At 42.4% G+C, this 26,685-nt stretch overlaps 2 protein-coding genes across 4 annotated transcripts in view; one reads left to right on the top strand and one right to left on the bottom strand.

Annotated features, from left to right (window-relative positions):
- Window positions 1-3,672, top strand: part of PALMD (palmdelphin) — a 35,682-nt gene extending 32,010 nt beyond the window's left edge. Inside the window, exon 8 of the mRNA XM_060232204.1 lies at window positions 3,328-3,672. Coding sequence (XP_060088187.1) covers window positions 3,328-3,371 — 44 coding nt within the window. The 3' untranslated portion in view covers window positions 3,372-3,672. The remainder of the gene's footprint in view (window positions 1-3,327) is intronic.
- A 5,745-nt stretch (window positions 3,673-9,417) lies between these two features.
- The window catches only part of FRRS1 (ferric chelate reductase 1), a 37,376-nt gene continuing 20,108 nt past the window's right edge, over window positions 9,418-26,685 (bottom strand). For all 3 annotated transcript variants that reach the window (XM_060232203.1, XM_060232201.1, XM_060232202.1), the window contains 12 exons: window positions 26,272-26,416; window positions 24,844-25,023; window positions 24,086-24,187; window positions 22,747-22,894; window positions 21,536-21,652; window positions 20,918-21,033; window positions 20,188-20,274; window positions 15,098-15,195; window positions 13,477-13,535; window positions 12,387-12,530; window positions 11,218-11,279; window positions 9,418-10,829 (listed from right to left, as the gene is read on the bottom strand). In XM_060232203.1, coding sequence (XP_060088186.1) covers window positions 10,737-10,829; window positions 11,218-11,279; window positions 12,387-12,530; window positions 13,477-13,535; window positions 15,098-15,195; window positions 20,188-20,274; window positions 20,918-21,033; window positions 21,536-21,652; window positions 22,747-22,894; window positions 24,086-24,187; window positions 24,844-25,023; window positions 26,272-26,416 — 1,351 coding nt within the window. In that variant the 3' untranslated portion in view covers window positions 9,418-10,736. The remainder of the gene's footprint in view (window positions 10,830-11,217; window positions 11,280-12,386; window positions 12,531-13,476; window positions 13,536-15,097; window positions 15,196-20,187; window positions 20,275-20,917; window positions 21,034-21,535; window positions 21,653-22,746; window positions 22,895-24,085; window positions 24,188-24,843; window positions 25,024-26,271; window positions 26,417-26,685) is intronic.

Genomic DNA, 26,685 nt, shown 5'->3' with positions numbered 1-26,685 from the left:
GCTGTCTGGGGCTGATGGGAGTTGTAGGCAAAAACATCTGGAGAGCTACCGTTGGCCACCCCTGGTATAGTGGTTAAGAGTGGCAGCCTCTAATCTGGGGAACTGGATTTGAGTCCCCACTCCTCCACATGAAGCATGCTGGGTGATCTTGGGTCAGTCACAATTCTCTCAGAAGTCTCTCACCCCCATCTACCTCACAAGTTGACCATTGGGAGCAGAGGAAGGAAAGTAAACTGCTTTGAGAACCCTTCAGGTAGAGAAAAGGGGTGTGTGTGTGTTAAGAAGGAGCACAAAAGGCAATGAACTAAAGCTAGGCTAAAACAGGCATTAACTTTTTGTAACATGCCCTGGGACTGAGGTCCTTAGTCCTACTCTGCTGCCAGAAACAAATAGGAGAGCAAAGTAGGTAAACATTTTCTTTAGGTGAAATGACTTAGAGTGCTTCAGAGGAAGAAATAGGGCTATGCTAGGATTAGCACTTCTTGTATGCCATGTGCCTGTACAAACGTTTTGATTAAAGACCTTTGAAAATATGATGCATGAGCTCCAAATTGATGATCTGGCTCTACTGAGCTGCAGGTACAGATTGGACCTTATCACTATCTCTGCAGTGAGATATGCAAACCCATCACTACCATATTGCAATCTGTTCATTATTTGCAGGTGAGCTGCTTGTCTTTTCACACAGTACTCCAAAAAGATGAAGAACCTTTACCCCCAGGGAAGTGCATCAAGTGATGCTACTCCAATAACTAGTTAAGTACAAATTGTTGGCTTAGGGCTGTCTGAAGCATTTGGGTTAAAATGGCTTAAATCCCAAATCCAGAACTCTTTGTTCATACTATTACCACATGTTGAGGGGAAAGGCAACATAAAATGTTAAAGAAAAAAATTAAAATATTAACACTGAATCCACATTCAGTGCTGTCCCGTAATACTGGAGAAGGATGCATCTAAGAACAAGTGCACAAAATTAGTCGGGTTTTCCCCTCCATATTTTAATTATGGGCTACAACCAAAATGCTGATTGCTTATTCTGTACTGTTAATTTAAGAGCTGCTTTTCATGGCCCTTATCAGTTGCTAGAATGGCTTTGGAAATTCAAGCCTACATATTGATATTACCACTTAAATGGAAACTTGGAAGCACTAGTTTAGCGAGTTCATTTTTCTGCCATGCCTATCAGTCTCTGTTTTGGCCTCACCTCCAACCAGGGCATTGGAAGGGCAGGGGCACCAAATTCAGCCCTCCCCCCCACTTGGCAAATCCCTGTTTGCCTCACCAGCCATCTCCTCCCTCCCTTCCTCACAATTTCAATGCCTGATCAGTGTGGGGTTGAGGGGGCAGCAGTGGCAGAAAGGACAAGCGAGCCACTGAATGAGTGGCCACCGCCACTGCCTCCTCCTCCTCCTCCCCTTCCTTTTCCCACAATCCAGGAAAGAAGGGGGGGGAGGCAGCAGTGACAGCTGCTCTTTCAGTGGCTCGCTCATCCTTCCCACTACTACTGCCCTCTCAACCCCACGCTAATAGGGATCGTGCTGGAGGGCCAGCATAGGAGCCACAAGCCTCTGGCACTGTTTTACTTGCCGATCAGCTGATCAGTGGGGGTTGGCTTTTAAAGAGCCCAGGGAGTGCAGCGCTTCACCGCCCCTTCTCAGGCATTGAAATTGTGAGGAAGGGAGGGAGGAGGAGGTACCACGGAGAGGGGGGTGGAGGAGCACTGTGGAAGGGGGCAGGAGTGGTGAGGCTGCCTGGAGCACCATGAACCCTAGGGCCAACACTGCCTACAACCTCACAGGGGTGTTGCAAAGTTAAATTCTATTTACTTCATTTATACCTCATCTTTCTCCCTAACAGGGACCCAAAGTGGTTTATATCATTTGCCTCTCCTGCTGAGGACCCAACTAAATTTTATGGTAGCTACAGGTTCCTACCCATGGCTGCTGATGCTGTTTTACAAACAAATTCAGCCATTTGAAAAATGCTGTGTGAGGGGCTGTTTTGGTATCTGAAAATGCAAGGGGGAGGATTGCCTGTTCCTGAAGCACTGTGGGATCAGGATGTCTCTCAGATTTCATTGGTGGCAATGGACTGCCATAATTTTCAGTTTGGCCCTGAGACAATGACTGGCCTAAGATCATCCAGCAAGCTTCCATGGCAGAAGAGGGATTTCAACCTGGATTTCATATTCTAGTCCAACACTAATTATTACTACACCACAATGGAGAAGAGAATGATGCATGCCACCCTGAGCTCCTTGGAGGAAGGGCAGGATAAAAGTGCACTAAATAAGATTTAAGTTTTGCTTTGGTGCTCCTCTAGCATCTCTTTAAAATGGGAAAGTTTAACCCTGAACCACTGAAAGAAACTCCGCATAAAAGGGTGCTTGGAAAAACATTTCCTTCATTTATTAACCACAAATAGTCATAACAGATCAGAAATCAGAAAGTGGCCTTCTAGAACAAAGGGAGGCATTTCCAGACAGAACTGATCCTCTGTTTTTCTAGGTCAACATTATACATTATTCTAGATCAACACTATTCTACCAAGTATGCAACCTATGCCCACCCACCTACATACCCCCAGCCTCTCCCTTGCATTGTTAACTGTGTTTCACTGCTTAATAATCAAGAGAATGCTAGGAAATGAGTAATTTTCCCAAACAGTCTCATAATGATCATGCTACCTCTAAAAAGGAAATTAAGTCAGGAAGACTTGCCACAGTCAAGGAAACACAATGCTAACTCCGTGCTGTTTTTGAGGAGGCTAAATCTGTTTTCATAGACACCCTTGAAAATCTCATCATTTCAAATCACCAAAATTAGTACCATTGAGCACTAGAGAGAAGAAAGTCTAAAGATTTAAAGGAGAGGGAGAGTCCAGGGAAACCAGAGGTACATCCAGTCCAATGACATTATGTGGGGGCAGAACAAGCCAGACTCAGTACTGGATCATATTTACAACACAGTTTAGTTAGTGCTCTATTTATTTACAAATTTTCTATAGGGCTTACATCCACAGATAGGGCTGTACTGCCTGCCAACAACCTGATAGGTGTGCATCATAATTGTTGCGGGGGTTTATTCTCATACCAAAAAATCAAAATGTAGAACCCATTATTTTGATATCTGCATGTTTTCTGAGTGATACAATTTCAACAAATTGTAATCATTTTTGCATTTTTTAATGCTACTACAAGAATGTTTTGTCTCTGAGGCCTAGTCATTGGAGGTAAGTTTTATTTTTTCTCTGCAGCATTAGGCTTAGAAATAGAAGTGGAACAATGCTTTTGATATTCATTGTCCTATTTACTGCTTCTTTCTGCAGCACTAAGACTGAGAATGGCAAAGCTTGGGAAAAAAGTCATTTAACATCCACAGCAGCTTCTCACTAAATGCCTGGATGTGAGCAACAGAATGGAGTAAAAGAAACAGAAGAATTTTCTACCCTTTTTGGACCTCAAAGCTTTTGCTTGTACAAACGAATGTACATAGGAGTAGCAGCACTTTAGGGACAATGAACCACCAGTGAGAAACAGCAACATTTGCTTTAACTTAGCTTTGTCCATATAAACATAATTTTTAAAACATTTTATAGTTTTCTAGTCCCTTTAAGAAATCCTAAGAGCTTTTTTTAAAAAAAAAAATTAAATCTCTCAGTGTTATTCTATGACCACTTTGTAAGAGCCACTGTCTTCAACAGGACTACAGCCATACAGCAGAATGTTGTTAAATAAAAATACATGTGTGCTAGTGACAGCTTAGAACACTGCTCAGGAACCAACCACGCCACAGCAAGGTATGCCAACAAGACTTGCATGTTCTTAGCAGGCCAATCTGGGGCAGGGCCCTGGAGATAACTCTCCTAAAGCTAGTTACCTTAGCCTGGAATCAGGAACTCTGCTCAAGTATGGCAAGGTTGAGGACCAATTATTGTGGACAAAAATTGGTTCTGGCACAAACATAGTCACCACCACTTCCCTTTCCTTTAAAGCTGATGACATAATAAATGTTCCTTTGGCTCTTTGTTTTCTCGTATGATCCAAAAGAATGTAAAAGCATTTTCCTACCAGTAGGTGAAGCATGTACTAATTTCTAGGCAACCACAGATTAGACTGAGCTATATTCACACACTGACAGATGAAGCTGCCCATACACCAAATCAGACTATTGGTCCATCAAGGTCAGTATTGTGTACCAGGCTGGCAGTAGAGGTCTTTCACATAACCTGCTCCCTGACTCCTTTAACTAACGATGCCAAGGAATGAACCTGGGACCTTCTGCATGCCAGGCATCCTTTTCATATATACCAGGGGTGGCCAACGGTAGCTCTCCAGATGTTTTTTGCCTACAACTCCCTTCAGCCCCAGCCAGCATGTCCAATGGCTGGGACTGATGGGAGTTGTAGGTAAAAAACATCTGGAGAGCTACCGTTGGCCACCCCTGATATATACCATTATTAAAACATCTTCCCTTTTGATTTTCCAGTCACCGCCCATTTGTAGATATGCTACACATGAAATTACACACAGGTCTCCCTACTACCACCACCTTTCTCCTTCACAGCCATTACTGAATGTGAAAAGAGATGGGAAAATATTAGGCTACAGAAGAGGCTGAGTGCTGGGATTTGCTGGAAATCAGGCTATTAAGTCTTAGATGTCTACATAGAAGCTGGATCCATCCTCAGCTCTGAACGTAACATGCCCCCCCCCGCCACCCCCACAGCAGCCAAGTTTCTACTAATTTGGAGCCTTTCTTTAAAGCACAGCTGACAGGGTCACACCAGCATCCAAATGAGGTCTGGAGTTCTTCCATAATGACAACTGATCAGTTCCCCCGGAGGAAATGGCAGCTTTGGAGGGTGGACTCTGTGTGGCATCGCATTCCTGCTGAGCTCCCTCCCCAGGCTCTGCCACCAAATGCCCAGGCATTTCCCAACCTGGAAGTCACAACCATTGTAGCGGTTAACAGTTCTCACAATAGCATTTTAGAGGACAAATGAGGATGGAGGCCTCCATGGGACATAGCACCTTGCTAAGTAAATTTCATAAGGGACAGTCCAGCATGTAACAGGTTACCAAGGAAGGGGATAGTTTAAGCTGTGGGACAGAAAAATAAAATTACAAGCAAATGTTGCTAAACTTTGAGAACTGTTGGCCTACTTGTACATTCACAAAGCAGGTAGACAAAATGCCAATGTAAGTATGGGGAGATAAATTTGACTAGGCTTTTTAGCATGTAAATGGGCTTCACTTTAAAAGTCCCATTTTCTATTTGCCTGATTTTGTAAAGGCAGACTGTTGTGCATGGAATTGGCAACTGTCTGATTTAACTGAAATGAGATTCCCTGAGCTCAGCTGCACACCCAAGAGGTTTATCTGAAAACATTCATGACACTCTTCTCTGGAAGTACATTATTGATAACAAAAGGCAGTGAGAAAAAATAATATGAAACATCTACTTGCAGCCTGAACAGATGCAAGGCAGGAAGAGTTTTACCACTAGTTTCTGCCAATAGTATGAACTGATCAACTAAATCCTCCATAGCATATATAGGATAAGACTCAACGCTCAGCTCTCAAATAGTTGTTGCCTCTGCAGTGTCACAGGTCTACCAAGGATATCCAGCTTAGGCAGTCAGGTGATCAACAGCTGAAGCTGTCTTTATACTGAAGCAGGCCATTAGTCCATCAAAGTCAGCTTTCTCTACACTGACTGACAGCAACTCTCAAGTAGAGGTCTTTCACATCACCTCCAATTTAATATTTTCAACTGGAGATGCCAGGGATTGAAGTAGTATCTAGTACATGGCTTTTGTCAAAATCAAGATTTGATGAGGAGATAAGTCCCGCCTTCCTGGCTCCCTCCTGGCTTCCCACTCCCACCCACCAGGGACTGTCAGGGGTGGTGGAGCCATATCCCCAGGGCCTGGACTTCTGGGAACAAGAAGAAGTGGCAAAATGGCTGCAGTGGGGTTTTTTTTATTATTAGGTAAAAAATTAGCTTGGAGAAACGTTGACTTATAAAAGATTATAAGATTATGCATGGGATAGAGAAAGTAGAGAAAGAAGTACTTTTCTCCCTTTCTCACAATACAAGAACTCGTGGGCATTCGATGAAATTGCTGAGCAGTCAGGTTAGAACGGATAAAAGGAAGTACTTCTTCACCCAAAGGGAGGTGGTAGCAGCTACAATATATATAAATTGGCCACTGTGTGACACACAGTGTTGGACTGGATGGGCCATTGGCCTGATCCAACATGGCTTCTCTTATGTTCTTATGTTGCAAAGAGTCTTGGAATATCTATGTTGAATAATTTCAGGCCTTCAAAATGTCTTACAACTAAGAAATTATTTTGAAGCACAATTGGGATACACCAGGTACACTGCATTATGCAATTAGCATCAACTCACAACTGTGTGAAAATCCAACAGAACCATTCTGTTTGGAGAGCCAGTTTGGTGTAGTGGTTAAGTGTGCAGACTCTTATCTGGGAGAACCGGGTTTGATTCCCCACTCCTCCACTTGTACCTGCTAGCATGGCCTTGGGTCAGCCATAGCTCTGGCAGAGGTTGTCCTTGAAAGGGCAGCTGCTGTGAGAGCCCTCTCCAGCCCCACCCACCTCACAGGGTGTCTGTTGTGGGGGAGGAAGGTAAAGGAGATTGTGAGCCGCTCTGAGACTCTTCGGAGTGGAGGGCGGGATATAAATCCAATATCTTCTTCTTCTTCCATGCTTCAGTTTTCTCTTTGGCAGTTGACAATAATTCCTGTCACACAGATTATGGACTTCACATTATTTGTTAAAATATCTCATCACTAGCCCTCTGTTAGGGGACACAGGAGGAAATTTTAACATCACCGTTGCTATACAAGTCTTTTTAGGCATGGGTTATTCACAAACTCTTTTACATACCCACCTGCAGACCACAAAATGGGCGGGGGACTCACACTTTTGCAAGGCGGTCCCCGGGGACACACACTGCGGGGGGAGACATAAGAGAAGCCATGTTAGATCAGGCCAATAGCCCATCCTGTCCAACACTCTGTGTCACACAGTGGCAAAAAAAAAAATTATATATATATATAGATGGGGGCTTATGACATTAAATCGCTCCAATGAGAGACGGAGGGCCTGACCTAGCTTCTCCTTAAAAATGGGAGAGCCCTTACCTTTCACCACATGCATCTGTTGATGGTTTTTACCTTGCACCATGGAACAGCCAATTTATGAAGAAACGAACCCCTTGGAACCCATTTATGAAGAAATGATGCCCCAGGATGGGCAAGAGGAAAGGCATCGGTGTGTTCAGAATATAGTAGAGGATGTAAGTAGTAGGGGGAAAAGGTGTCAGGGGGTGGGGGAGGGTGTCCTGGAAAAATGTGTGTTTTTTCTGTTGCAGTTAAAGCGTGAAGGAATGTATTGGCAGCTGATTGATGCTATTTTGGAAATGGCGTACAAGAAATTGTCTTCTAGCTGCTGTAAATTTTGTCGAGAAATAAATGTTCTCCAGGGTGGGAACTGGAGCAAACCTTCTCCAGGGTGGGAACTGGAGATTTCCAGGAATTTGTAATTTCAGCTCTCTCTCCTTTTCAAATACAGTTTTCAAAGCACACCAAACATTTTTCCCACAATGTACAAAAGCACTTTCCAAAAATAAGCTGCAAAAGCACAAGTTTAAACTCACTTCAATTTCCATTGTACTAATGCACAGCTCCCCCCAAAAATAAAGCTTGCACCAAATAATTTTTCACCTAATAAAAAACAAACACTGTAGCCATTTTGCCACTTCTTCTTCCCAGAAGTCCAGACCCCAAGGGGATGGCTCCACCCACCCCTGACAGTCCCTGGTGGGTGGGAGGGCGGAGCCAGGAGGGAAGGGGAGCCAGGAGGGAGCCAGGAAGGCGGGACTTATCTCCTCATCAAATCTTGATTTTCACAAAAGCCATGTACTAGATACTACTGATTGAATTTGGGATTTTCTACATACAAATCACATATTTGACCAAGAAGTCATGACCCCCTTGATGTTTGCCTTCATTCTGTGATCCCTGGGTTTTCTATCCACTATTGTCACACCCAGCCTCTATACAAAAGGTTGATGCTAGCACCTTCAATAGTTCCTAAAAGGCATCCTTGCAACAGGCAGAGGGTATATGATTTTGTCAAGGTGACCCACTGGAGTATTGTTTTTTTCCTCAGCTACCTTGTCTGATTTTTTTTTTTGAGGGAGCCTCACAAAATGCCCAGAGGCTTCTTTTTCACTGGCTGATGCTCACTGCAAGGACTTGAGACTATATGAGAATTCCACTTCAGAATAGTAAAGGCCTAGGAAGAACTAGGCCATCCTGCTTCATGGCTGCCACTGAATTATCTAGAACAGGGGTGGCCAACGGTAGCTCTCCAGATGTTTTTTGCCTACAACTCCCATCAGCCCCAGTCATTGGCCATGCTGGCTGGGGCTGATGGGAGTTGTAGGCAAAAAACATCTGGAGAGCTACCATTGGCCACCCCTGATCTAGAAGCAGACCCAGATCTAGTAGCACCTCAAAAAACTATAGGATTTGGGAAGGAAAGATATCCCATCTACAACCAAACAGATTCCTTCTCTCCGAGCTTTCACCATCAGATCTATTTACACCTTCACTGATATTACTGTTACTCCAAGATCAGAGATAAGAAGATAGCGACAAGAGTTAACTCTGGGTAACCTCCTCCAGTAGTTTTATGCACATATTAAGCCATGGCAACTTGAATCCTCTTGGCATTATACCATGAATGTTTAAGTTTTTACAGTCTTTGCCCAAACTAACTCTTCATGTGTCTGGATTCAAGACTACCTACCAATAGTAGTTAGATTCAGATGGGGTAGCTGTGTTGGTCTGAATCAGCAAAACAAATTTTGAGTCCAGAGGCACCCTTAAGACCAACAAAGTTTCCTTCACGGTATAAGCTCTTGTGTGCAAGCACACTTTGTCAGATACAAATGAAAGAGTATTTCCTTAAATTTTATATTATTCTGGTTTTGCTTGGACCAGAACCAAGCTAACATCCTACTGAGCAGCAGGGTTATCCAGAACTGGAGGGAGAAAAAGCCTAGATCTCTCCAATAGGAACCACTCACAAAATTCTTCACCCCCTATAAGTTAAGTGTTGAGGAAATTGTTTCATCTATATCTGACGAAGCATGCTTGAACATGAAAGCTTGTATCATGAATAAACATTTGTTGATCTTAAAGGTGCCACTGGACTCCAACTTTGTTCTTCCAATGTCAGTAGCAGACATGCAAATATTTAGCTGTTCTTCAGCCACCTACTGAGAGGGCCAGCTTATGTACTCCATTAGGCTGCCATATGTTTTTGAGCAATCAGATTTTCCAAGCCATTCTGTTCCTGTATCAATCTGAAAGTCCATGTTATATACAAATGCTTTAATTTAGACAACTCACACTGTTATAACATAATTTTAAAACATTTGACACACTGGAATCCAACACAACGAGTAAACCAGTATTAATAATGGTCATGTACTTGGGCTATAAAAATTGGGTGAACTATGAAAGCAAGCCAGCCATCATAGGCAGCTCACATAAATACAATATCATTTTTTTCTTCAGAAGAAAAGATGAAGAAATCCATAGTCTAAATCTGGTAGAGCTTGCAAAGTCAATGCAAAGTTTTACAGGAACAATTTTTACTGTAACACCAGTTATCTTTTGAGAAACTTATGGTGAAGATCAACTAAGCATCACAGAAATGGAAGACATTTCAGGAAACTGAGTGTATGCTCAGTTTCCATTACACTTGGAATTCATTACACTCATCATTCTTTGGTCTTTTCAGTCTGAAAATTGTTAAGAAATCCGAATACAATTGATTCTATACAAAACATTAGTTCTCCAATTGCAAAAATAAAATAGACTTATAATTGAGCACCTGCAAAGTTTCGATCTATGTTATTCTCTCTCACTTTGGTAAAGTGCACAGCCATTTATTACAAGTGTAATTATTTCTGCATATCAAAGGCATATTTATAGCAAGTGTCACTCTTGAACTCTTCTCTGTTCTTTCTCAGAGCTACAGTGAAAAGGAACTTCTCATGGAAGCTTTTATTTTTTAAGTCTGCTTTCATGACAAAATAGGTACCTGCACCCCAATTTGGGGGAGAGAGGGAGTGGAAATGTGTGGACAATGTATCATCTCCTAAAGCACAGGCCAAAATTAAGAATGCATCCCATATCCTTCTACAGTACCACAGAGAGGGCTGCAAGTGAAGAGAGAGTGTGAATAGCATGTGGACTTCCGATGGGGAACATGCAGTTTAAACCTGACAAGGCTAAAACCTGAACAACCAAGAGGTAGACTACACGCAGTCCAGTTCATTGAGTAAATGGCCCTGAAACAAAGAACACACAATTGGTCACAAGTGAAGATCCTCTTTCTGGAGCCCTGCGCCACTAGAAGAGGCCACATAGTGGGAGCACAGATTGTTGAAACAACATGTCCATCTATGGATATTCAGGCAGAACCTAATCAGGGCTAGAAAAACACACTTGTAGAAAATTTTTAGATTTGCCATTAGACCACTGTGTGGAAAAGAGGACTATATTCACATAATGGTTTTTGAAATCCTGGATGGAAATGTGAAAGTTTTGTGTGTGGTCTGTTTGCTGTGCAAGTTCAAGGTGGCAGTCCTCCACTGGATAATTCTTTCACGCTCTAGTTGGCCTTGCTGTCATACTTGTCCAATTCGTGTCAGGAAGGTGACGAGAAATGCTATATTCCCACAAATATAGATGATTAACACTGTCTTTTTAAATGTATGGCCCTAGAAAGAAACAAGAGAAAAAGTTTGAATGTACCTGCTTATGGGGGAAAAGGTCCAAGAAGATATGGAATACTCAAAAAAATTAACTAACACTCCTGTTGGGACAATGCCACTTCAAGATGCAGGGAAGGAAGGAGAGGACAGCATGCTTGAATAATAAAACAGATCTCCCCACTCAAGGACAACTAGTGCTTCAAGGGGTAGAGTACCAGGCTACCCACATGCCTGATACAGTCACATTCTACATGCTGTTTTTAAAATGGGAGATGCATTCAAAGAGGCAATTCCCCCACATACACATAACATACACTCACACTGAAATGGTGCACTTGGAAGTACATCCCATGCACTTTTTCTGAACATAATTTTATTCACACATTTAACTTACCTGTGCCTCCACTGAGGTAAGAGACTGCAAAATTTGTACCCTGTCATCTTCTAATACTTCAACTGCAACATAATAAAATGCCATTAGAACTATACTCAAAAGGACAAACACCATCATTGTTGTATACCACTTCAGCTTTAAAAAAAACAGCAGTCACAATCCAACATTGTTAAGGGGGGTCTTTAAATCCCTGAGTTTAAACACACCTACATCTGCTCAGCAGTGTGGTCAATCTATTTTATCCACAAATTCACATCTTGTTGTCTCTCCTTTGATTTCTGCACACTGTTCAGATTAAATTCATTTTATAGACAAACCTTTCCTCTTATCTCTATTTAGTGATGTACATGTCTTAAGACCTCATGCCAAAACATAATTTACTGTAACTATATCTGGTATAAAATGTCTTTGGCCTTTAGGGAAGGGGAGGCAATTAGCTTGGTAGTAACTGAGATTTCATCTGTTAATAATTTATCTAAACATATCTGGCCCACCCACAATAAAGGGCAGGGGCAAATCCCCTCAGAGTATGAGATCTTCTTATATCTCCCTTCCAATACCATGGCTGGCATGACATCACATCTGGCCAGAGTAAAAGCCCTCCTGTAAGGGGGGAAATCTAGAGTTTTAAGATATTTGGCCACTGCTCAGGGGCCCTGAAGCCAGGTGCTTTCACTTAAAAAATTGTAGCAGACCAGTTTAACCATGCATCCCACCAGCAACTTCTACCATGATTGCACACAAAACTGCCAGCACAACTGCTGCAAGAACTTGCTTACTAAACATTGCTGCATCCACACATCACTGGATACTGCATTGCTGCTGCATTACAGCAATCATGACTGTCTTGACCACATCAGGATATCCAGTTATGCATGACTTGCAAGAGCACAGTGATAGCAGTATTAATCACCCAATATGTTTCTCCACTGAACCAGGTGCTTGGGACATGAAAGGGTAGAAAGCAGATGGGGAGAACTAGGTGTGAACTGCTCATAATAGTGGAAGCCAATATAAAGATGTGCATGTTTGTTAGCAGCCACAAAGAGCTCATTGCTTGTAACTGCATTGTTCTTGATGCAAATGTTAAGATCTATCTGTACCTGAGCCCGCCTTGGTGGGGAGGGCAGGATATAAATCACATAAATAATAATAGTAATAATAATAACCTCTGTGAATGAGACAATAGCCATGAATCTCCAGAAGAACATCAACGCCAACATGCCAAGCCACAAATCCAATCATGGTATAGATGTCCCAGGGATTTGGAAGATTGAGAGCTGCCAAATCCATGCCCAGGAACATTGTTACCACTGTTTAAAAACAAGGCCATTAAAAATTAAAATGTATACACTTACATAACCTTCTCTTCAGATAAATAAGCACAAATCCACAGCTCATTCAACTGTTTGATACAAAATCATGGTTATTTAATTCCAAGTAATGAAGAAAAGAGTAGTGGGAACCAAACCTCAAAGTATACAGGGGATTCATGCTCAGTTCTATAGAACGGACATGGCTCTACACCTAACCCATATATCAAGCAGTACTCACACTTAAAAAGATGTAACACACACAGCTACTGAATCAGACAAAATATTCAATAATTATGTTGAATGCGGGGTGACATGATAGAGGTTTACAAGATAATGCGTGGGATGGAGAAAGTAGAGAAAGAAGTACTTTTCTCCCTTTCTCACAAGAACTCATGGGCATTCAATGAAATTGCTGAGCAGACAGGTTAAAATGGATAAAAGGAAGTACTTCTTCACCCAAAGGGTGATTAACATGTGGAATTCACTGCCACAGGAGGTAGTGGCGGCCACAAGCATAGCCACCTTCAAGAGGGGTTTAGATAAAAATATGGAGCAGAGGTCCATCAGTGGCTATTAGCCACAGTGTGTGTATATATATATATAATTTTTTTTGGCCACTGTGTGACACAGAGTGTTGGACTGGATGGGCCATTGGCCTGATCTAACATGGCTTCTCTTATGTTCTTATGTAGAAAGATCATAGATGACAGCCATAGAAGACATCCCAAAGTCGTACTTAAATTATATTTTAAAAATATGTGTGTATTTTCTCTTGATATGTTATTTCATAACATATGTAATTTTAAGGGGAAGGGAATCTGGTGAAGTGTGCTAGCTACAGTTTGCTTAAACACATCGCTTTTCCAGCTGCTGTGCACAAAGTTCATGACACAGCCTACTAGAGACACAGCCATTTTGGATATGGCTAGAAAGTATTACTCACCAGCTAATATTCTAGCTGTTGTACCAGTGCTCCAATGTAGCCAGTTAAAAACTTGCCTTCTGTTTCCACAAAAAGAGGAGAGGGAAAATATGTCATTGCATAATTTTAGATAGTGAGAACAATGAAGGAAAGCACAGAAAATTAAACCAGTGGAACAAAAGAAAAAAATTTAGATAGTGACATGATTTTTTTAGAACAGATCAGGGGATCCATAACACACCAATATATCTTTATTAGGATTGCTGACTTGGGATTTCCAACTCAGGATTGGGGAAATCCTGAGGATTTCAGGGTGGTCTATGAATGGCAGGAGATAGCGCCATATAGTCCACCCAAAAAAGCAGCCAATTTCTGCAAGGGAACTGATTTCTGTAATCTGGAGATCAATTGTAATTTTGGGAGACTTCCAAGCCCCAACTGGAAGTTTACTATCCTAATTAAATAACTGAATATATTACTAATTGTTTGCAATATACAACAACATCAGTTATACCAAATATTCATAGAACATAAAAATACAATCTCAAGACCGTATAGAAGCACTAAGTACGATTTCATTGAAAGGACAATAGTCTATGTAACAATTTTCTTACAGCAGTTTCCCAGGTAAATTTTCATTTCCGTGCTTCCTCAGTCATGCAAAAAGTTGAAACTGGAGCCAAAATATAACAACAATTGATTAATCCAGTCTAAATAAGATGAGGAGCAATTGCTCCAAACTCACTCTTGAGAACTTCCACCATCTTGGATGAGTTTGAAGCAGTTGCTCCATGCATTATTTAGACTAGATAAACAACTGTCGTTATATTTTGGCTTCACTTTCAACTTTTTGTGTGACTTAACATCACCTAACATCACTCTGAGGAAGCACAAAAACAAGAACTTACTTAGGAAACTCGTCAGGAGATTGTGCACACAAATGGCAAATCAACAGAAATTTCAATACTGTTTTGCTCACAAGCCACAAGTCAGCTGGATTGTGCATCTTTCCTGCCCATTATTACTGTTGTACAGACATTTCTTGGACTTTGATGCTGTAAAGAAATAGTTACATAGACTATTGTCCTTTCAATATGGTGTTTGAAATTGTGCTTAAGTGTTTCTATATGGTCTTGACATTGTATTTTCATGTTCTATGAATACTGGCTTCATGATTATGGTATAACATACGTTATTGTATATAGTATATTGTATATGGTGTTTTGCTGTGTACTCTACTAGTGTTTACCCAGCTGGAAGTTGACTGTACTTTTTTTAAAATTTGAGGATTCCACTTTAGCTGAAATGAGGGCAGGATTCAAACAAGACATGAATCCATGTTGCTTGCATCACATTCGAGCTGGTCCCCTTTTAAATGACTTTTTTCATCACTCAGACAGGCCTCACATATGTGTATGACAACATCCTAGGTCTCTTTAAAATAGCAAGGAAAGCAGTGAAATGGGAGATAAGTGGATATTTCATGGAAATCCATTGGCTAATAAATAAGCAGAGGGGAGGAGAGTGCCCTCTTCCCCCACTCTCACAAGTTTCTTTAAATGTTCTAAAGAAGCCAGTAAACATCTGCACAGGCTTATTAAGAAACACATTTAGGGCACTTTATTATCCAAAATCTGCATACCTTGGTGCTTGGGGAAGTGGTCTGAATGCTGCCATAAGGGGCTGGATGAGTGCCAAAGCCATCACTGTACAACCAAGATAGGGATGGAAGCTGGCTTGCTGTACAAAACACCATTTTCATTATCAGAAGCCTTTAACAATACAATCATTTTTCTTTCACAACCATTCCAACTGGCCACAGTAAGAGCTATTTTGATGTATTCAGACTCTCAAGTGCTTACCAGAATGATGGTGTCCTGAAAGCCAGCTTTAGGTTACCTGGTTACTCCAACTGTCTTTGGTGTAATTAAATAACAAAAATTTAGGCAATGCGGCAGATCACCAAATGTGGGCAAAGTTTCCTGAACACACTGTCTCAGCCAGTGAAAACTACTTTCAGCCCCCTGCCCCCAATTTTGTGCTCATTGGTCTACACAGATCTGCTTCCTAGTGGTATTTGGAAATAGATAGGACCAACTGCTCAGACAACCAGAAGAGCAATTCCTTATCAGGCAGGACATTCTCACTTCCCTGACCATAGCAAGAGTATCTCTAATCCTACTCTTTTTATTGCTCAGTTGTGGTTGGCTAAACAGAAGCAATGTATTCCTGTGCTATAGAGTCAGGTTGCTCCCACCAATGACATTATTCACTAGTGAGCTGCACTTGGCTCTTTGCCTGCAGCCTTATAAAGCTCACTTATTTGGGAGTTAGCCCCAATGAAGACATCCCAACTTCCATCAAAGTTAACTGAGCCTACTTTGCCCTCTGGTGGATGATTCAGATCCTTCCATTGCCATCTACACTTAAAAGATTTTTTAGATTAGAATACTGTAGTTATTCTTTATAGAATTCTCCTTGAAATCGATTGGGATACTTTTGCTGGTATCAGCAGACTTTTCTTAGATATTAGTTTCCAAAACCATGTCATACTTCTGACTATCTAGATCATTCCTGGCCAAATTCAAAGCAGCCATAAGCAGAAAAGAAGGTAAGCCAGGAGACAACGCTGTATCTTGCTAATATTTTATTACTGAATGGCCAAATATTATTGAAGTCAAATTTAGTTTTCCTGGTCATTTCTTCCATATTTTTGTTGTTGTTCAGTCGCACAGTTGAGTCCGACTCTCTGTGACCCCATAGATAAAGTCACGCCAGGCCATCCTGTCTTCCACCATCCTCCAAAGTCTGCTCAAATTCATGTTTGTTACATCAGTAATGCTGTCCAGCCATCTCATCTTTTGCCATCCCCTTCTTCTTTTGCCTTCTGTCTTTCCCAGCATCAAGCTCTTCTCCAGGGAGTGCTCCCTTCTCATTTGGTGGCCACTGGTGTTATGTAATGCCAGGTCCATTAATAACAAGACCGCTGTCCTCCGGGATTTCATATTGGAACAGGAGGCGGACCTGGCATGCGTGACCGAGACCTGGGTGCGCGATGGGGAGACCGTAGCTCTCTCTCAAATGCCCCCCCCCCGGATACTCGGTCTTTCACCAGTCCCAGACTAGTGGGCGGGGGGAGGAGTGGCACTACTCATACAAGAGGCTTACTCCTTTAGGGCTCTCCCGGCCCTGGAGATCAGGGGTATTGAATGTGTCGGCCTGATGTGGGACGTTGGGGAGGGGTTGGCGATCTGGCTGGTGTACCGTCCGCCTAACGCACCGGTCGGCGCCTTATCATCCCTGATGGAGGCCGCAGCAGGCTGGGCATTGGAGTACCCAAGGCTATTGGTCTTGGGTGACTTCAATGTTCACGCCAATGACGCGGCCTCCAGTCAGGCGATGGACCTGGTTTCATCCATGGCGACACTGGGACTCTCCCAAGTTGTTACAACGCCCACTCATCAGATGGGGCACATGTTAGACCTGGTCTTCGCGGCGGGAGTTTTAGTGAACGATATTACTGCTAGAGCAGTGCCATGGTCGGATCACTATGCCCTTAAGGCTCGGGTGGATGTGCCACCCCAAACCTGTTTAGGCGGAGAGCGTATTTTAGCTCACCCGCGGAGCCTGATGGACCCGGAACGGTTCCTGACAGCTCTGCAGGATGCCGGGCCCCCTGGCGATTCCTTGGATGATCTGGTGGAGTCCTGGAATGATAGACTCTCCAGAGCCATCGAAGAAATCGCACCTAGGCGTCCTCTGCACCCCCGTTTGAAGTCGACACCCTGGTATAACCAGGGGCTGCGACAACTAAAACGGGAACTCAGACAACTAGAGAGGCAATGGCAGCGTACTCGAGACGAAGCGACTCGAACATCTTATAGAGAGATTATGAAGTCCTATGAGGTGGCAATCAAAACCGCAAAGAGAACATACTTTGCGGCTGAGATTGCGTCCGCAACATCGCGCCCGGCACAACTATTTAATATAATTCGGAGTTTAACAATGCTGCCTCAGGGCAGAGCAAATTTTAAAGAATTGGAGATTGGCTGTGAGGCTTTTGCGAATTTCTTTGCGGACAAGATCGCGTCGCTCCGCCTCGACCTCCCTGCCACATTGGAGGCAGTTAGTGAAACCGAGGCTCTGTGCCTGTCTTCGGATTGTGTTCTGGATGGTTTCAGCCCTCTCAGCCTGGAGGAAGTTGACAGGATTCTCTTATCTGCACACCCAACAACCTGTAAATTGGACCCGTGCCCCTCCTAGCTTATTAAATCCTGCCAGAAGGAGCTTAGATATCCTGTACGGGATATCATAAATAGATCCCTGACGGAAGGGCAATTTCCAACACCGCTTAAAGAGGCGGTGGTCTGTCCCCTCTTGAAAAAAACATCATTAGACCCAACCCAATTGGCACATTATCGGCCAGTCTCAAATTTGCCCTTTTTGGGCAAACTTATCGAGAGGGCAGTGGCGATGCAGCTACAGACCTTCCTGGATGATGCTTCCGTCCTTGATCCCCTTCAGTCCGGCTTCCGCCCAGGCCATGGGACGGAGACGGTGCTGGTCGCCCTAGTAGATGACCTGCAACTGCATCTGGATCGGGGCGGCTCGGCGGTACTGATGTTGTTGGACCTATCGGCAGCGTTCGATACGGTCGACCATCGGCTACTGGCCCGCCACCTCGCCGACACAGGGATTCAGAGGTTGGCCTTGCAATGGCTTTCCTCTTTCCTTGAAGGTCGGGGACAGAGGGTCACTATTGGGGATGAGCTGTCCTGGAGGCACACGCTTGATTACGGGGTGCCTCAGGGTGCGGTTCTCTCCCCGATGTTATTTAACATCTATATACGTCCCCTCGCCCAGATTGCCCGAAGGTACGGGCTGGGTTGTCACCAGTATGCTGATGACACCCAGCTCTATCTCCTTATGGACGACCGGCCAGTCTGCGCCCCACAAAATCTGGACCGGGCGTTACAGGCTGTGGCTGGGTGGCTCAGGCTGAGCGGGGTGAGGCTAAATCCGGCGAAGACAGAGGTCCTTTGCTTGGGCCATCGGGGTCCAGGAAGGGAAATCCCCCTTCTGGTTTTTGACGGTGCGCCGCTGATTGAGACGCATAGGGTCAAGAGCTTGGGGGTGCTACTGGAGCCTTCCTTAACAATGGAGGCCCAGATAGCAGCCACTGCCAAGTCCTCATTTTTCCATCTTAGGCGGGCAAGAAAGCTGGCTCCCTTCCTGGAGCACGATGATCTAGCAATGGTGATCCATGCAACGGTCACCTCGAGGTTGGACTACTGCAATGCCCTCTACATGGGGCTGCCCCTGTGCCGAACCCGGAAATTGCAGCTGGTGCAGAACGCCACCGCCCGGTTGTTATTGGGGCTCCCAAGATGGGAGCACATCCAGCCGGGACTCCGGGCTCTGTGCTGGCTGCCAATACTCTACCGAGTTCAGTACAAGGTGCTGGTCATTACCTTTAAAGCCCTATATGGCCTAGGACCTGCCTACCTGAGGGACCGTCTCTTCCCACGCGTTCCCCAGAGAGTACTGAGATCGGGAACTCAAAATCTCCTTGTTGTCCCTGGGCCAAAGGAAGCCCGTTTGAAAACTACAAGGGATAGAGCCTTCTCCGTAATGGCCCCTTCCTGGTGGAACCAGCTGCCGGAAGAGGTAAGGGCCCTGCGGGACCTTCCGCAGGGCCTGTAAGACAGTCCTCTTCCAGCCGGCCCACAACTAACCGGCATTGAAACTTGAACTGAGTGTAGCTGTAAGATCGCTGTATGGTTTTAATGTTTTAAGTATATAACCGTGACAAATGTCTAGATTTTAACTATGTAAATTATGAAATGTTAACCTTTTATGCTTAATTTTATATTCTTATAGTTTCTATATGTTTTTATATGTTGTAAGCCGCCCTGAGCCACCTGGTGGGAAGGGCGGGATATAAATTACAAATAAATAAATAAATAATAGTATTTGAGCTTCAGCTTCAGCATCTGACTTTCCAGGGAACAGTCTGGGTTGATTTCCCTTAGGACTGACTGATTTGATCTTCTTGCAGTCCAAGGGACTCTCAAGATTCTTCTCCAGCACCACAACTCAAAAGCATCTATTCTTCTGTGCTCGGCCTTCCTTATTATCTTGTTGCAAATATTTGTGTTACCTGACACAGACTGGTTTCTAAATGTTTATTGTTTTTATTATTAATGTGTGCTACTCCAGAACTTGTTGGAAAGTGGCCTGTAAATCTCACTAAATAAAGAAATAAAATCTTTTTAAAAATTAAAGTTAACTGAGCCTACTAAGACCAGGCTGAAATTTACAGTTGAGGAAGTTTCAACTGACAGTATAGGTTTGAAAAACATCACCCACATTCCAAGACATGCTGCTATGTAAGCATTAACACAACAGAACAATTTATCTGAGCTATCATGTTGACCAGGGGAGGACATACCACATTGACAGCAGTTATGCTGCAAGGGAGTAAGTGGCACACCCTCACATAGGTCAGGCACACAGGGGCTTTCAAGATGAAACAGGGCTCTCAACTTGGCAATTGTGCATCCAAAATCAAAACACAATACACTGATGAGAGAAAGGAAGAATCGAAGAGCCCATCCCAGTGTATTGGATAATTAATAAAGCTATTCAGGTGCAGATGTTACTTGGCACTTATTGTATTCAACAATCCTGTTTCAGCCCAAACACAGATTGAATTTCACAAAAGTTACTCACCTGACTCCAACCTCCACGGTATACAAAAGGAAGAACAAAAGATATACTTGTAAGTAAAACGGTTGTCATCATTAGCATACGATGAACCTATTGGAAAATTAATTTTTAAAAATGAGTTTTACATGAAAGTCATTCTGCAGCTTCTGCTGAAGTCCCCACATGTTCCCCAGAGAGTGCTTAGATCTGGTTCTGAAAATCTGCTAGTAATCCCTGGGCCAAAGGAGGCCCGTCTGAAGTCAACCAGGGATAGGGCCTTTTCGATTACAGCCCCCTGCTGGTGGAACCAGCTACTGGAAGAGGTGAGGGCCTTGCGGAACCTTGGGCAGTTCCACAAGGCCTGTAAGCCAGTCTTCTTCCGGTTGGCATATAACTGACTGGTACCTAAAAACTGTGAAGGAAGGTTGTAGAATAGCACCACACTGTTAGATTGTTTTCTTGTTTTAACTGCTGTAAATTATTTAATGTATTCTAATATTTATTAACCTTATTGTTTGAATTTCATGTTGTAAGCCGCCCTGAGCCTGCCTCGGTGGGGAGGGCAGGATATAAATCAAATAAATAAATAAATACTAAGAGCAGCATATGGCAGAAAAGTTTCATTAAAGAGGAAATGTTCATGTTCCACTTCTAATTATGAGCAGCATTGTAAGTAATTGCATAAAGTTGGGGGAGGAGGCTTCCACTAGAATGCAATGCTTGCTAAGATCATATTTTGTTTTTTCTTCCCTACCTGAAACCAGATCTCTTCTCCAAACCACAATGAATGAGACCAAGCTGTCTTGAAGAATCGAGCAATAATGACACCAATGTTAACTGTGGTCATCCATGCAACAAACATCAGTGCACCTGAAAGGAGAGAAAATAAGATATATCCAAGTGCTTTAATGGTACGGGTTTGGAGCCACCATAATAACAATAAAAGGCTTTAATAGAAAACCTTTACTGAAAAGGGAAAAAAAGGAGTAGAGGAGAGCACATTCAAACTTGAGGGATCTTCTACTAGTTTAGGAAAATGAAATCCACATCTGCACATTTTGGTAGATGTATGCTTGGTCTCCCTTTCTCAAATAAAAAAGAAGGCATGCACAATAAGATCAGGAGAATCCTGGACCATCTGAAAGAGAGGGAGGAGGATTACTGGAAGCCTTCCTTAACCACTTTCCAGCTTTTCTGTAGTTCAGAAATTAAAACTTTCCCCTGAGGAAACTGAGTACACAACAGATGTACAAAGCAAGAAAATGTCATGAAATATCTATGGCCATTTGCCCATTATGGAATATAGTATCACCAAACTGGTCAACAGAAGCCAAACCCAATCCTACATGGAAAACTAGAGTGGTTTTCTTACCATGTGCCTTGATGATTGATGGAGAGCGGGATCCCCCAATATCTTCTGGTGGGTATGTTACATTGTATTTCCTGTTGGTAATGAGGGGCTGTCTGTGGTGCTTATGGATGGTACCATCTGTTAAAAAATATACTGTGCAGATTATGTAAGCAGTGGTGACTGACAGGTAGTAGGAGTCACCTTGCATTAATCTTCCTGAACTATGTACCTAGAGCATAGGAATGATATCTTTTCCATGTTTGCCCACTGGCTTCTCTGTGGCAATATTTAAGTTAAAAAAAAAAAAGCATAAACCCCTGACAGAAGCAACACTCTTTCCTCTATACAATACACATCAACAAGAAAATATTTTGTTGATGCTAAAAAAAAAAACCCTTCACAAATGTTAATAACCTCCTGTAAAGTATAAAAAATAAAACGTTTCATTATATTTCAGCTTAGGCAACACTCACTTGTGTCCCACACTCAGAAACAAAGACATCACTAGAAAAGGACTTCCATGGATATGCAGGAGAAAGGAAAAAAGGCTGCCTAGGGAAGCTGGCTCCTCACAAAAAACTGTAATTTCATACATAATATCATAGATAAGAAACATAATAGTGTTCATATGATCCCTGTTCTTATGCTAAAGGCCACAGAGAACGTCTTTAGGTAGTACTCCTTGACGATGAGGAAGCTGGAGGAGAGGAGAAAATGGTTTCATATTGTTTTATCTACATGATGAACATCCTGAATTGCAGTCCATAAGCAAAATGGATCTATAGGGAAGATTTTTGTTTGGTTGGTTTTTCCCTACCCAAGCAAAAAGCAAATTCACCTTCTGAGTATCAGTCATTACTTACTGATCCCAGGACAAGAGACACATTCCTTTGCTAAGTAGCAACCAGAATCTACCTAGCCTTGCAATCCATTTCCAATTATTACTAACAGGATTCTTTTGAAATGAAGCCAGCAGCCACCAGCAGCATACAGCTTTCATGGGCATCTAGATTTGCATTCTACACTTCTCCACATTTATACTAAGATGCTCAAATTATTTTGATGTAAGCCACCCTAAGCCCTGCTTGCAGGGAAAGGCAGTCCAAAAGTCTATATAATAAATAAATATATATATATATTAAACTTCTTTAGATATTGAGACTCAACAATGTATAGTGACACTTTATTAAGGATAAGCATTTGGCTAGAGACTCACTCAGTTCCAAACGTACCTTCACTAACGTCACCATCTGCCAGAAATATGTAGTAGTCTGCATCCAAATTAAACCTTCCTTGCAAAGCAGAAAGATGAATTTTCCTTTGGAAAGAACATTGAATAAGACCATCAGCCAGCCTCCATGACATTTCTTCAAGGGCATTCTGAAAAATAGTGAAAATTTAGCTTTGTACGACCTCAACTTTAAAAGAACTGAAATGGAAGCTAGGGGGTCAGTGGTGGAGGATCTGATTTGCATACAGAAGGTCCCAGGTTCAGTCCCTGACATCTCCAGTTAAAAGAAGGCAGTATGTGATATGAAAGACCTCTGAGAATCAGGAGAGCTCCTACTACCCAAGAGTAGACAGTGCTGACCTTGGTAGATTTGTCGTCAGACTCTGTATACTTCATATAAATGTCATATTTGTGCCACTAAAGCCCCATATACCCCCCACTTCGTATCTGGTGAAGTCCAAGACGCTAGAAAACATGAGTATCCCCAAGCCGTGTGGCTTGCTTAGCTGATTTTTAAGGAAAATCTGTGACATGCCTGACACAATTTAATTGCTATGAAAAAATAGAGTAATTGCAGAACATAGGTTTTTAAGACCTCGCAAAAAGTTGGAGCACAAGCAGAATTCTTCGCCATAAGACAGACCCGTGAGGTAAAGATGCCATGTCACAAAATACGGCAATAAAGATTTTGCACTACAGAAACAACTGAAAGAAAACTATGAAGAACTATGATGACATTCCTAGTTTGTACCTGCCAAATCCCAGATCATGCATGGGAGTCAAGTATGTATTTTTTAAAATAATGCATAAGGTTTATATATGCAGAAGAAACCAGAGAGGGTAAACCTTCCTGCCACCAGGTACACAGCTATAATAAGCATACACTGGTTTCCCATTATGGGTGAAGTAGTTATTGAAATACAGTTTAGTCAAGTATAAAATATAATATGAATGGGGCAAAAGAGGCACCAGAAGCTTAAAGAGCATTTGTAGCAACAAAACTGATTACTGGTATCCATATACAAACATATGAAGCTGCCTTCCACCAAGCCAGACCACTGGGCCATCCAGTATTGTCTAGCCTTCCAAAACAGCTGACATGATCTGGGAACCTTTAACTGGGCAAGGATTGGATCTAGAGTATCTTGCACACAAAAAACATGTGCTGTACTACTGAGTTGTGTCCTCTTCCCTTAAGGAAACCCTGGTTTTCCTTAGAGCATGAAGAAAAAGGTTAGCAAAAGAGGATAGAACTCATCATGGTCTAGCAGCCTCAAGCAGGCCTCTAGAGAGGTGGCATATACATTTTCTAAACAAACAAACAAATGGAATTATAATACCTGAGAGTCAAAGGTTGGATAACCACGCCCAGTTAGAGTGGCTGCACTTATGCCAACTTGATGGTCGTCGCTAATGCAAAGATATGCATCATCGCCACCACCCTGTAAATAAAGTTACAGGATTGCTAAATTGCATTTCCAAGACATATTAACTTCTTGTGAAAATTTACCCAGTTTTTGCATGGATTTACCATAAAAACAAACTGAAGTTCATGTGTGGTACTTCCTGAGCCACCACACATACATTAAAGTTACGGTAGTATAAATTTATCACATGGCTATAATCTCTGGCAGTAACAGAACATAAGAATGCATGTTACTTGGGAGTGCCCTAGATTTCTACCAGTATTTTCACCTGCATAGCATTTTGAGACTAATCTTATTCACTAGGCTCAGGCTAAGGTAAAGGTAGTCCCCTGTGCAAGCACCAGTCGTTTCAGACTCTGGGGTGACATTGCATCATGACGTTTTCATGGCAGATTTTTTAGGCGTGCTTTGCAATTGCCTTCCCCAGTCATCTACACTTTCCTTCCAGCAAGCTGGGTACTCGTTTTACCGACCTTGGAAGGATGGAAGGCTGAGTCCACCTTAAGCCGGCAACCTGAACGCAGCTTCCACCGGGATCGAACTCAGGTTGTGAGCAGAGAGTTTGGACTGCAGTACTGAAGCTTTACCACTCTGCATTACAGGACTCTCTAGTGTCAGGCTACAGAATGGTAATAAGGGCTTCAACTTGCAGAATAAAAGAAGTGACTAACCATCCATTGGTCATGAGACAATGCAAATGCAATATAGCCTTCACTTGGACCACTCATTTCAACCAGCATCACACTAATGTCTTGCTTGAAGGACAGGAAGAAGCAATCTTTGGTTTTAGGATCACAGTCTGAAGGGTTTCTCACACAGAACTTGGTAATGCCACAGTCTGAAGCATTGAACTAGGAAGACAAGAAGCTATGTTAATGGTATCACTTAAAAGGTCACTGCTTGAGAAAAACTGCTTTTTTATGAGTTTCTTGAGTTGTCAAGGGATTTAATGGAAATTCATTTCCCACAGCCACACCTGGCAATTACAGTTCATTTTGCTGGTGGTTATTAAGCTGCAAGCTTCAAATCCACAACCTGATTTTTGACATCATAACATTACAGGTCTATAATTTTGGATGCATGCTGTCAGACACTTACTCTAATTGTTCAAAACTGTACGTTAACAGGAGTATAATTAAAGGCTCTCTGAACCATCCCAAACTAGTCTGCAAAATTACACAAACCCAATAAAAGCTTAAAATGATTAAAGAGGAGGCCCTTGTAGATTTTAAAAATGGGTAGAAGACAGAATTAGATTTTCATTTTTGCAGAAGGTCAAAACATGCCAAGGTTAAAACTAATAACTGGGGGTGGGGGGGGGAGATCCTTATTCCCTGTATCAAAGGCAACAGCAGCCACCTAGAAATTGGAAACTGCAATGGGATTGTTCTCTGGACAAAAGCAAGCGGGGGTCAAGAAAGCTTGAGCTCTAGTCTGTAGTCACTAGCCGAAGGAATCCAAAAGACTGAAAAAAAATATTGCCATACAACTGATACTATATTTTGACCTAAACACCAGAAGTTGGTTATGAGTCACCCAGATCCCAGTTTGTAGTTGACAATCTTGGGATATCTTCATTACATTACCCCCTTTCCTCTACACATGACTGAAAGCAGAACACTTTTTTTTTTTTAATCTGGACAAAATTCTAGCTCTGGGAACATGTGATAAGCACAGCAGTGTAACCATTTTAGTGGTTAATGTGCTGGAATATGGGGATGCCTGGGTTCAAATCTCCATTCTGCCATAAAGCACAAGATGACCTTGCATGAGCACTCTCACCCCACTTAACCTACTTCAGAGATTTATAAGGATGAAATGGAAAACAGAAGAAACATATACTTTGCCGAGTTCCTTGGTAGAAGGAACCGGCTTTTAGAATGCCACCTTAACCATGGGACACAAACATTTGAAATATCATTCTTAGAGCCAATCCACCTATGCATATGGATACCCAGAAAAGACTGATCATTTTTCCAGTACCACCTGGCATTATGTGACTGGGCCTTATTTCTCTTAATACTGCAGTCTTATTATATGGTAGAAGATTACAAATTCCACACCAGAATCAAGACAACATAGCTGCCACTTTTACTTACTGGTTTTGTTAAATGGGAAATTGGTTGAGATGTTGGAATAGACTCATAAGTAAATGTTGTTGTCCAGACAGGTACATGAAACTGGGAAATTACAGGACCAGGGATTTTTACCCAGAAAGTTTTATATTTTTCTACAACTGTGACTCTGAAAACAAGGATAACGTGTATTTAGTATCTCAACCTAAACTGTAATTTAACCTTACTCATACAGCAAGCTCCTCCCACAACCCAGTACAAAAGTTATTTGTTTAAAACATTTCTGTGCTAACTTTCTAACCCAATAGGGTCACCAAAGCAGCAAACATTAAAACATTTCAACAGTATTTTATACAAAGTGTATATAAAATAATTCAATAAAAACATATGAAGATGCAAACATATATAACACCAAAACAAGAAGAAAGGCCAACAGCA

This window comes from Heteronotia binoei, chromosome 2 (genome assembly GCF_032191835.1).
Source record: "Heteronotia binoei isolate CCM8104 ecotype False Entrance Well chromosome 2, APGP_CSIRO_Hbin_v1, whole genome shotgun sequence".
Lineage (NCBI taxonomy): Eukaryota > Metazoa > Chordata > Lepidosauria > Squamata > Gekkonidae > Heteronotia > Heteronotia binoei.
The sequence above is the reverse complement of the archived record's forward strand: the minus strand, read 5'-3'. Positions and strand labels throughout refer to the sequence as shown.